Source organism: Panulirus ornatus, chromosome 17, assembly GCF_036320965.1.
Source record: "Panulirus ornatus isolate Po-2019 chromosome 17, ASM3632096v1, whole genome shotgun sequence".
NCBI lineage: Eukaryota > Metazoa > Arthropoda > Malacostraca > Decapoda > Palinuridae > Panulirus > Panulirus ornatus.
This window is the reverse complement of record NC_092240.1, coordinates 34,308,080-34,320,501: the sequence shown is the minus strand read 5'-3', so window position 1 is coordinate 34,320,501 and position 12,422 is coordinate 34,308,080. Positions and strand designations below refer to the sequence as shown.

The 12,422-nt window shown below is 45.9% G+C and overlaps 1 protein-coding gene and 1 long non-coding RNA gene across 2 annotated transcripts in view; one reads left to right on the top strand and one right to left on the bottom strand.

The window, feature by feature from the left end:
* LOC139754672 (uncharacterized) overlaps positions 1 to 10,018 on the bottom strand; it is a 97,300-nt gene extending 87,282 nt beyond the window's left edge. The window contains exons 1-2 of the mRNA XM_071672220.1: positions 9,702 to 10,018; positions 1,386 to 1,488 (exon numbers count right to left, since the gene is read on the bottom strand). Coding sequence (XP_071528321.1) covers positions 1,386 to 1,488; positions 9,702 to 9,786 — 188 coding nt within the window. The 5' untranslated portion in view covers positions 9,787 to 10,018. The remainder of the gene's footprint in view (positions 1 to 1,385; positions 1,489 to 9,701) is intronic.
* The window catches only part of LOC139754469 (uncharacterized), a 604,696-nt gene that overhangs the window by 338,839 nt on the left and 253,435 nt on the right, over positions 1 to 12,422 (top strand). The gene's annotated exons all lie outside the window — the stretch shown is intronic.

The following is a 12,422-nucleotide window of genomic DNA, read 5'->3' as shown; positions in this document are numbered from 1 at the left end:
TTAATGTCTTGTTTTGCATACAAGAATGTATACTTCATGCATGCGGATGTATGAAGGGTCATGTCACAACCCAAACCTTCTTACAAGAGAACCAAGAGAGAAGGATTACAGTGAGAGTTTAAAGGGCATCAATTTGTACACCTTCAGAGAGTCCAGAGTGAGGCAGACCTAACCATCATAACCCTTGAGTTTTTATACGATCGTGAGCATGTCAACAGTGAACAGCTCTCTGAACTGCCGGGGATAGTACAACCAGAGGACGTGACGTAATACTGGTCAAGAAACTTGTTGGAAAAGATGTTGAGGAAGGCTTGTAGTTAAGCAAGTTGTATGAGAGGAGAGATGGTGCCCCCGCGAGGGTACAACTCCCCCCCAGCCCGTACCGTACAAACATTCCATGAGTCGTACCGTTCTGCTCAAGAACTGTACGACGTGGATGATGTACCTTGGTGCACACACGACGCTGCCACACTAGCAGGACGTTGGTCGCCTGGGGATCTGTACACAAATACGGCCCGGTGACCGAGAGAGGCTCTTACCTCCGTCAGGTGTACGGTACCAGATGAAGGACTGGAGCAGCGGTGGAGGGTAGGGTAGTGCTGGGTAACGACGTGATTAGGTGTAGCTGCCATGCAGAAGGTGGGTGGGTAGAAGTACAAGGCGGCCTGCATGTTGTTGGCATTGACACGTCTTTACTGTCCTCAACACTATCCCAGCGTACCCACACCTACCACAGTACAGCCTTGGCATCACTGGCTCAGGCAAGTGTCTGTCCTGGCTTTGAGGTGGTTCTTTGGACACCCTGATGGCACGATAAGGACGGTACACTGGACTGGAATCAAGGGGTCGCTGTGGTGTCGGGACCTGGGTTGGGATGGTTGGTAGAGTGGTTTGTGTTTGGTGTAATGGCTGACTTGATCAGTAGTTAGAGGCTGGGAAGTAGTGGGAGACAAACCACAAAGGCTTGGTTTAGTCCTGACCTAAATGGATAGGTAACTCGTTATTGACCATCAGTATGAACCTTGAACACGACTATACGACCTCTGGGTACCATGGCCTGGCCATGACGTATCGTACCTGAAGATCGTACCGTCGTGCTCAAAGGTCGTACCGTTCTGAAGGAATGTATCTATGAGTGTAAGAGCCTGGAGAAGGTGTAGGTGTGGTGTGTCAGATGTACCACATTATATTTTGATGTACTGACATGTGAGGGCAAGGTGTGGTAGCTGTGGTAGGGGCAGTGTTCGTAGGTGGGACCGTATGGCAGGTAGAGTGTGGTGTAGTGAGGAAGATGTGGTGGTTGTGGCAGAGGCTTCATCCGTGGCAGGTAGAGTGTGGCTGTGGTGGTTGTGGGAGAGGGAGAGAAGTACAGGAGGCGGACTAACCTGGGCGTGATCCTGTGGGGTGGGCGTGCGAGGGCGAGGCGGTCCCTGGCGCGCTGGTCCCTGTGGGCACGTGTGGGCAGCTCCTTCCCTCCGCCCTCACTCTCTGTCCGGGACACATGACACCACGTTACCACGGCTCAGACACACCTTACTACACCTGACACTCCTTACGTACGTGACGTGTGAGTGTCAGCCACAGTACAGGCTATTATTATTATTATTATTATTATTATAATTATTATTATTATTATTATAATTATTATTATTATTATTATTGTTATTATTATTATTATCATTATTATTATTATTATTATATACAGGACCCACTACTTTGAAGGGGATTCTGTAGCTTCGAGGCTGTGCTTCTTTCAGTAGCAGGGAAGTGAGGTACTCCTTTAGAATGAAAAGTTCTTGGGCGAGATTGTACTCGTCGTGAATTAATGATGATACAGCCTTACCGAAGGTGACTTTTCACTCGCAGTGGAAGTACAAGTAGACGAAACCCGGTCTCATATGTATATATATATATATATATATATATATATATATATATATATATATATATATATACACGCACGGACGTCCGTGGTATTGTGGTTAGCGTTACTGACCATGAGCCAGCACTGGCCTAGGGTTGGACCCGCATAGGGTCAACTCCTAGGGTTGGAAGTCAACCCACGTCCTCCTCCCTAAGTGATCATCCTCCTGGGTCCGGCTGCGGTGTGTGTGTGCTCGCGCGCGCGCGCGCGTGTGTGTGTGTGTGTGTATGTGCATACCCACATAGGAGTAAACACATGGTACAAAAGTACAAGGTTAAGAGACGAGGCAACACGAGTTAAAACTCTTTCCCAGTAACATAATAAGTAATCCCACATAGGTAGGTGTTCCTGGACTCTGCCTGCTTGAGGTAGCACCGCCAAACTAAGGTTAACTTCCTCAAGTCTTGAATCATGAAACAGAGTACGGTCTCGTCATGTTCGCTTGCAAGGAGTCCATGCTGTCCCTGGTACTGAGTGTAGCGCTGCCTTGGAGGTACACGAAACGCTAGATGGAGGCACTTGGGGTTGTATGATGACCACTTATACCAGTAGGGTAGATGTCCTTGCGCTACGTCCAGCCGGGAAGAGGAGGTTGAGATCACCGGTGATGTTTGTGCTTATTATAACATTACCACACCTGTTGCACGTCAAGACGACCTTGAGTCCCCAAACTTTGATATTATTTGGCTCAATTTTCGTCTCCCAACTACCAGACTTTTCCTCTGTTTCACCTGTTGCTCTCCTAATTCTACAAATTTTATATCCGTCTTCGACTATCTAAACTCCAGCCATGAGACCGTTACCTCCTCTCACCCACAAGCCGAGATCCTCTACCTCGGGGATTTCAACGTTCACCATAGGGAATGGTTGAATTCCTCCCATACGTATGGAAGGAATGAAGCCCTCACGTTCTCCATCCTCAGTGATAAAGAGCAAATCCTCTCCCACTCCACCCATATACCTGACCGCTGTGACCACTACTCCTAATATACTGGATCTGTTTTTCAACCTTAATCCTTCGCGCTGTAGCTACATAATCTCTCCCCCAGTTGGTTCAATTTGACCCCTCTCTCGTAAATGGATCTATTTTAGCGGCAGCTCCCCCTCCAGCAGCCCCTTCTAAAACCTGACTAGAATAACTCAAGAAAAATCCTTTTCTGGCTTTCCTTGGGTAAATTACTATCTCTTTATGTGTTGATACTTCCGTCTCCGCCAAACGCATAACAGAGGTTATTCTTGCGGGAATGGCAGCATTCATCATATCTTCCTCTAAAAAGAACTCTTCTTCCAGTACATAGTTCAACCGTTCTTGTTCTGAGGCCACTCAGGCAAGGGATCAGGTATATCGGGCGTGGAAAAACTCTCCTTTCTTTTACTCTCTCTTAGAATTCATCACTGTCTGTGATCATTATAATAATGTTATGTGTGAGGCAAAGCGTTCCCATCTTCGAAGTAAGTGTTATAACCTCCCCCTCTTCATCCACTGATAGGTATTTCTGCTCTTTGGGCAAGGGCGTCCGTGACAACTTCTGTCGCTGCCTATCTCCTTCACTCTCATTCTGACAGTACGATGACTGTTCCTTCCGGAGACAAAGCAACTCTCTTTTAGTGTCCGTTTCTCCTCTGACTCTACTTTGCATGACTCTAACATTCCCTCACCCCCTGATGCCACTCTTACCAATCCTACGCTCCTTCCCGTAATCTCTTTCGGACTGTCCGAAAAGCGCTTCTCTCTCTCGACACAAGCAAGGCTTATTGACCTGATGGCATCCATCCACGTGTACTGAGAGTGTGCTTCTGAACTTTGCTTGCTCGCCTGTTACGTTTCTGGTTATAAACATGAACTTTTTCCTGGAAGCAGGCGTTGGTAAATCCCATCCCTAAAAAGGGATAAATGATTACATTACCGTAACAATAACCTCTTTGACGTTTGGCGGAAACGGAAGCATCACCACATAAAGAGACTGTAATTTACCCCCAAGAAATTCAGAAAAGAATTTCCTCAAGTTAATTCAGTCAGCTTTGCTGAGGTGCCAATATTTACGTTTATGAGAGTTGCTGGAAGACGAGGTACCGTTACAGCTAGCACATTTATGAAGCGATCAGATGAACCACGGGGCGAGAATGTGCAGCTACAGCGTCTGTTTCGTTTGTGTTTAATAACCAAAACTTTTCCTTCTTGGAAGCAGGCGTTGGTACATCCTATCCCTAAGAAGGATGACCGTTCTGATGCCTCTGTCGTCCTATTGCTTTAGCATCCACCATTTCCAAAGTCTTTGAATCTCTCCCCAGCTCCTGTATCCTCACACATTGAGTCTCGTAGTCTTCATTCTGATCGCCAGCAATGGCTCCTGTAGGGCGAGATCCACCGGTGATATTCTTTCCTATCTTACTATTGTCTGGTCATCATATCTGAAAGATTTTGGGGAATCCTATGTAACTGACTTTGATACATTTACTTTCGACAGGGTGTGGTTGTTGATAAATCAGCCTCTTCCCCCCTTTCTCCATCAACAGTGGTGTCCCTCTAGGTTCTGTCCTCTCTCACACTTTTTCTCCATTTTATCAACGATTTCCTTTTACAGATAATCAAATGCACTCATACGCTCACGACTCAACACCATTCCTCCACATCCTTCAATTCCTCCTCTCTTTCTCTCACTCGATCTGCATCTCGAGTCAACATAACTTACCCATTTGATTCAGACTTGAACAGGATATCTCAGCGGTGTTGACGAAATCTGGTTAAGTTCAATTTATCAATGACCAGTTTCTACCCATCTCTCTATCGAGAATTCCCCACAACTTTTCTATCTCCCTCGACGGTTTTATAATTGCACCTCTTGACTCGGTGAACACACTTGGTATTACTGGAACACCCACTCTGTCTTGGGTAACACATATCCTGTTCAGATGCCAAAGTTTCTTTTCTTCCGAACAGTTACTCCGTTTATACAAAGGGATTGATCCGTCTTTGCATGGAGTACTGCTCTCACATCTGGGGTGGTTCTAGTTCTGCATCCTTGCTGGACAGAGTCGAGTCCAAAGCGCTCCGACTTATAAACTGTCCCAGGCTAAATTTCAAACTTGACTCACTTGCTCTACGCCACAGTGTTGGTTCACGTTCCCTCTTCTATAGGTATTACTCTGGGTTTTGCTCCGAGAGCTGGCTGCTTGTGTGCCCCCACCACTAGCTAGACCACGCAACACTCTGCAAGCTGCTGCGTCACATAGTTACTGTGTGGCCGTTGGTAGCGAAAGGATGGGCCGTTTTGAGAACAAGTTTCTTCCCCTACACGTCGAAACTTTGGAACTCCCTCTACCTTCTCGCGTCTTTCCCAATAACCATGACGTGGCATCTTTTAAATGACAGGTTATTCACTTCCTTCAAATATCGTAAATCTTTTCCCATTGTCTCTTTCTTTTCATCAACCTCTCTATATTTCATGTATGGCCTGGTCTTGATGTGGTCTTTTGCCGTCACTGAAACTTCCAACGTAGAAAAGCAAAGTATGACATTGCCATCCACGGTTGTCAGGAACACAGGTGTGTTGTACATCATGATAACGTCTGGGATGAATCAGCAAGGTACCTGCCACGTTGTCATGTGTAACACAGATGTTCCTCACAACCACTTTAGCCTCTTAAGTGTGTTCCTGCAGCTTGACCTCTGTACTCCAGTCGGGCAGTTAGGAATTAATGGAATATTTGGGAGTGAGAAGTTCACAGGACGAAACACAGTTCTTATCCGCATTGGTAGATGATTCGTCATTGCTAAGGTGATTTTTCACTCGTGGTGGAATTCATGCTCTCTCTCTCTCTCTCTCTCTCTCTCTCTCTCTCTCTCTCTCTCTCTCTCTCTCTCTCTATATATATATATATATATATATATATATATATATATATATATACTTTAGGAGGTAGAGTTCCATGAGTGTTACAATTATACACCTACGCCTACACAAAACACATGTAAATAAACATGCATACACACGCAAGAGACGGGGACTCACGGGCGGAGAACTGAGTGTAATAAAAATAGCTACACACACACACACACACACACACATATATATATATATATATATATATATATATATATATATATATATATATATATATATATATATATATATATATATATATTCTATTCTATCATATAATATACTATAGTGCAGTAGGTCACAGTGATGCGCATGATCGAGTACTTGCTGGTAACCTCGAGGGATAATGACACACGCAAGTCCCACGTGCACTCTGGTGTGATTAATACATCGTCTCCCTGACAGTGTATTAATCACACATTACATTTGGAGACTTAGCGGGTTTCATTTTTTCCTCGTGGTTACCGGCAAATTATATATATATATATATATATATATATATATATATATATATATATATATATATATATATATATATATATATATATATATATATGGATAGATAGATATACGAACAAAGTGCATAGGAACGCGCACCTTCATAGAACATACAAACCTCCAATAGCCAGGATTGAACCCAGGACCCCTGTGCCACAGGCGGGAATGCTACCGCTAGGCTATGGGCCTGGCTAACAGGAAATAACTCTTCGAATACTGTGTACTCGAATACCCTTCGTCTCACGGTGGTGAGCAACGGGGTCTACACTGGTCATTTCCCAACAGGCGTACATAGCCAACAGGTAGCATTTTACCGAACCTAACTGTATAACGTGGAGGTAGCATTCCCGCCTGTGGCACAAGGGTCCAGGGTTCGATCCTGGCTCTTGGAAGTTTGTATGATTATATATATATATATATATATATATATATATATATATATATATATATATATATATATATATATAATTTATTTATTTATTGAGCAGCAATCCCTGTTTTGGAGACATTATTCACTACAACTAGAGATTAGATGTGGGCAGAGGAGGCCATTGTTCTTTGTCCCTGACGGTGTCAAGCTAGCGCGGGGATGACAGTTACGTATGTGTGACGTCATTTGTAAACGCATCTAACTTGCGCTGGATTTCAGGGGCTAAACGTAACTTGATCTATGACTTGAGTTTTCCCATCTGGTTATAACTGCCTCATCGTATATGGTGGCTGGTCTGCTCAAGTTAAATCTGTCAATTCCTCATTTTGAAATTGGTTTGTCTTGCGGTGATGTTGTGTATATAAGCCAGCGGCAGGTTAACCACACCTGTGGCCACGACATGGATGCTGTTGTCTCCCTACCGTTCCCTACTGAGCACCACTTTACGTGTGACCAGTCTCGCCAGTTTCCCCTGCCATCAAGGACACCGTGTTGAAGGACAAGGACCAGGCAGTATTTTCCTTGTGTACATAAACTGCGTAATGTTGTGGCATGTAGTACCTCCTGCTGGTTGCGTAATGGTGCACATTTGGGCCGGCCGGTAGGTCCACATGGTTGCATAATGGTGTGTATGCTGGCGTGTGCGTCCTGATGGCTGGCTGGGTACAGTGTTAGTGTGTGTGTGTGTGTGTGTGCGTCTTCAGCGGGTGCCAGTAATTTGGAGAATTTTCTGGCCTTGCAGTTACCCCGACCTTATATGGCGGTGTTACTACATGATATTACAGTGGTGGCAGAAGTGTCGTCTGTGGTGTTACTTCCCTGGTTTTGTAACGTTTTCGTCTGTGGCGTTACTTTCCTGGTTTTGTAGCGTTGTCGTCTGTGGCGTTACTTTCCTGGTTTTGTAACGTTGTCGTCTGTGGCGTTACTTCCCTGGTTCTGTTCACAAGTTCATGATATCCAGTCAGCGATCTCCGTAGTTACGACAGTCTATACTGCGTGTCCCAGGGAGGTAGGTGGCTGGGGGGCAAGACCATCACACACCTCAAGCTTAGATTTCCGACGCCTCTCTCTCTCTCTCTCTCTCTCGTGTCATGACCATCCCCGTCCTGTTCTTGTAGTAATTAGTGTGAGTGTCAGCAAACGCCACCATAGCTCGAGTGAGGCACGTCAATGGAACACCTGGGCTCCCCGTAACCGTACTTCCCACAGGAGGCTGAACTAACGATGCTCATCTTTCTTCGCAGGTACTACGTCCGTGAGAGATAATGTCGCGGGTGTGGGCGGGAGGTGGCAGATGGGGCTGCTGGTCAATAAGTCCAGCGGGAGGACCACTAATGATGGCAGCGGTGAGGGGGGGCGGGCGCCTCCCTCCCGCCCGCTGGGCGCACGACCTACCTCCCCGGCTCCCTGCCACCTGTCACTCCGTCCGTACCAACATGGCCCGGGTATTGCAGGTAAAGCAGTTACCATCATCCATTAGTCCGCGGGTAAACTGTGGCCTCAGCCTGCATTCGGTAGTAGCTCATGAGCGTGGCGGGTGTGGAGGTGTGGAGCGGGTGGTGCCGTGTGTGTGTGTGTGTGTGTGTGTGCAGAATACGCCCTCGGAATAACCAAGCAACAGTAGCCACCCTCCTCCCCACACCCCATGTACGGCCTACTACTACCATTTCTTAATCAGTGAATGGCGCTGAGAGATCGTTCCTCCACCTGAATAAATTAGCATAAATATCGCGAACAGTGCACCACTACTCACAACATCTGTCCGGCTCAGCTGGGCGGCCTCTGTGTGTGTGTGTGTGTGTGTGTGTGTGTGTGTGTGTGTGTGTGCCCAGCCGGAGACGGACCGTGCTCCCCACACATTAGTATGGAGTCCAGGTACAAACTGATCCTCTGTGTAGAGTGATTTTTTTGTGTTTGTTTATGATTCTTGTACAAAATATGATGGGAAGTGTTGGCACTGTGGTGATGCCACGGTGAGTCAACCTGGGGGGGGGGGGGCACTGTGCCGGCACATACAACAACAACAACAACAACAACAACAACAACAACAACAACAAGAATAAGTTATGGCGTTGTGTAGTAGTGGTGCAGGTTTTGTCCTACGAGAGAAATATCGTAATCACTGAGGTATTGGTGTTTGCTTAAAAGGAATATGATATACCGTTAGTCTGGCTGGGCTCTGATGCATGTACGGGGGAGGGAAATAAACGGGTCATATAACGCAGTACGTTGTGAGGTACGGTGGCCCGCCGGAGGTAACACCTCGGTAACCTGACAACACATCAACCAAACGCCAGTGTTACTGTGGTGGCACAAGATGACGCTGACAACAAAGGCGACTCCAGAGTTCAAAAACGTTATCACTACATTTTCTCTCACTGTCATAAGATAGTTCGTTTTCTATAATGAAATACTTCGTTTCTACAATGCACTAAAAAAAAATTTTAAGTAAAACGTGCGAAGTAAACAGTGGTGACTGAGGCACTCCAGCGGTAACGAGGCACTTGAGAGCGAGTGTTTCACGGGGAATCAAGAGGCTGTGAGCCTTCTTGATCCGCCTTAAGTGGCCTCAGCTTGAGCAGGATCTCCTCGCTCTTTGATTCTCCTCAATAAATTCTTTTTAGTGCTCGCCACGTGTATAGGGCTTCTCCATTATTGTATCGTATGACAACTTATCGCATCCACGACTTTCGACCAAATGGAAGATTTGTAATAGATTATATATTGCTTTATGTATGACCTTCAGTAATACGAACAGCGATGAAGCTCTATAGTGCAGTGCCTTAATAAGCTAATTAATTTATTTTATATTCATAATTCTTTATAGACATTTGGTGTACTTAAGTCGCTACACTCTCTTCAGGACTTGTGTAGCAACAAAAGTTTGATATATAGAGTCACTGAAGTTGATTAAAAAAAAACTACTTTTCAAACTTATGCTAAAGTTATAAGTAGTAGGTCTTACCTTCCATGTACCAGGGCTGCCAAACTTTGGGGGAGGGACGATCTCGCTCTGGCACCACCACGGCCATGCTCGTCATGTCTCGCATGCTACACTTCACACACTCTAAAACCGTCTCACACACCTTAAAACACTCACGCCCAATAAAGTTTCTATATTTAAAATCCAGGTCTTGTCTTGCAATGTGGGAAGCAGAATCCAGTCACGTTAGGTTAGGTTCACGCGGGATGTCACAGTTCAGATAGGGTCACAAACGTTCACGCCCGTCTCAGTAAGAGACACAGGCTTCACTGTACACCCTCGCCAGGCGACCAACACACAACTTATGTTCTCATCAATGAAGTTAAAGTCTTCGACGAGTACAGGCGGCGGCTGACGACCTGGGGAAAATTTTATGTACGTTTCGTTCACTAAGGCAAATGTAGTTTCATCTTAAGAAGTGATGCCGCATTATATATCTAATGATTCCGTGTGACAGTGCTTTGTTAGCTTGTTTGTATCATTTTTCATATCATGGATTTGAATATGTTTGATTCAGTGTTCCCCTCTTTTGACAACTTTCATACAGTGGCGTTGTAATAGTTGCGTGCGCCCTAAGTGAACTGAAAACTGAACGTTACACAGAAGAAGTGCGGGAGCGTCCACCCTCTGGGAAAACAGTGTGTTGTGATTGGTGCGGCGCGCAAACTTCCAACCAATGAGAAGTAAGAGTCAAGCTAGCCTCTCACGGGGGTCTGCTGAGCCGTTCATGGTATTCCAAGAATGCAAAGTTCGTTTGTACGGTCGGTCTTTGGGAAAACCTTCATTATAACCGAGTAGAGGAATGTGACCCGTCGCTGGCATTTAAAAACCGTCAACTATCCCTCTATCAGGGACACTTAGATGCACATTCCTCACCAACCACAGGCGAACATAGACCATATAAACCGCTCAGGTTCACGAGGCAAACTTGTCACTCAGCGAACGTTATTGCAGAAATTCTTTGTGGGAAGGAAGCCTAAATGTACCACCACAACAAAGTGTGGATGTTTACCCTTACGTACATATATATTGGCGTGCGAGTGAGGCACATTACTGTGTGAGGGACGGGGTTGGTGTGGCGTGGACATAATGGCAGAGACAATAAATGTTTTGCTGCGATCGGTGTCATTGCGTGAAAACGTTCATGTTAGATATCACTTACCACAGTGGGCCAAATATTCTCTTGCTAATTACGGTGGCCCAATGTGTGCCAAGTATACATACCGAGAGAGAGAGGGGTCGTATGACGTAATGATGTGATCGTGTGTTGTACAGATGTATATCGTCGTGAGATACAGGAATGTGTGTAATGAGAAACAAACAAAACGGGACGGTGTGGAAAGACGATCATCAGAGAAAATGATTTTTTTTTTTCCCCATTGGCTTCGTTCAGTGTCCAGGTATGACCACAAGAGGGTGCAGGGGTTCTGTAATTATTGTAAATAAGACGTGGATCGTTATGGTCTCCCCTCTCCCAGTACTGCAAGACGCACTCAGGAGTATTGATGCTGTCGCGATGATGTGATTTTTACCAGCCTTGGTTTGCGGTGGCGGGCGGGTGTTATTTTCCTGCCGTTGTGGGAGGTGAGACACAGTGACCTCGAGCGGCCGTGATGTATGAGTGTCGGGGGGCGCCACGTGGGTCAGCCCGACGGACGCAGGGGTTACGCTCAACCAGTTTTTATGAAGGGTTAGTCTGTCTGTCTGTCTGTCTCAGGTGAGGCGGCCGACTGCAGTGTGCCACCACTGAGCCAACCGTTAGGAGCCTCAGCCATCACACCTAGTGCTGAGCTGAGCCAACCGTTGGGAGCCTCAGCCACCACACCTAGTGCTGAGCTGAGCCAACCGTTGGGAGCCTCAGTCACCACACCTTGTGCTGAGCTGAGCCAGCTGCTGGTGTCCCTAGCAGAGTTGTTGTGTGGGCGATGAGAGTTCCCTCGTATGTTGTAGGGTAGGTTAAGTGGTGATGTCAGATGGTGGAACAGTTTGTTGGTATCGTAAGATAAAGTTGTGTCCAGCTTGGTTGGTTGGGACGCTGGCATTGCTTGGCGAAGATTCATTACATAATTCATCAGGTTCGTTATTAATGTTGTCGTACAGGGAAGAGTGGTTTTCATATACAGCCAGACCCGTTGGTAAGATGTTTCTCCATGATAGACAAGAGTGATAACGTGTGATGCTTCGTACAATGCGCCCTTCATGGAGCTAGTCAAGCATAACAACATATATTCTTTAACCATGTTTTATGTTTGAGTATATATACTCATTGCCGTGCTTAATGGCGCAAAATTGATTTTAGTTTTCTTGATGGCCTGCATTAAAAGGCATCGTTTTCTTCGACTGTATTATAGAGAGAAATATTGGATTTTGTAGTCAGAAAAAAGATAAAAATCTCTGCGTAGAAGAGGACCTGCCGGTGTAGGTATGAAGTCTCTCATATTGCTTATGGGTTATCATGCTGGGGTGAACTTGCTGAAGTCTGTTTTCCTGATGTATGGAACTATGTGCTCCAACGTGTGATCAGTTGGTCGCCTTCACAAGGGGTATGTCTACAGTGTGAATGTTGAGTTTCTGACATAAACTGGTATTGTCATGCTAACATATGTGTTCACACACACACCCACCCACACACACACACACACACACACACACACACACACACACACACACACACACACACACACGTAGAGTCAGACATAAGAG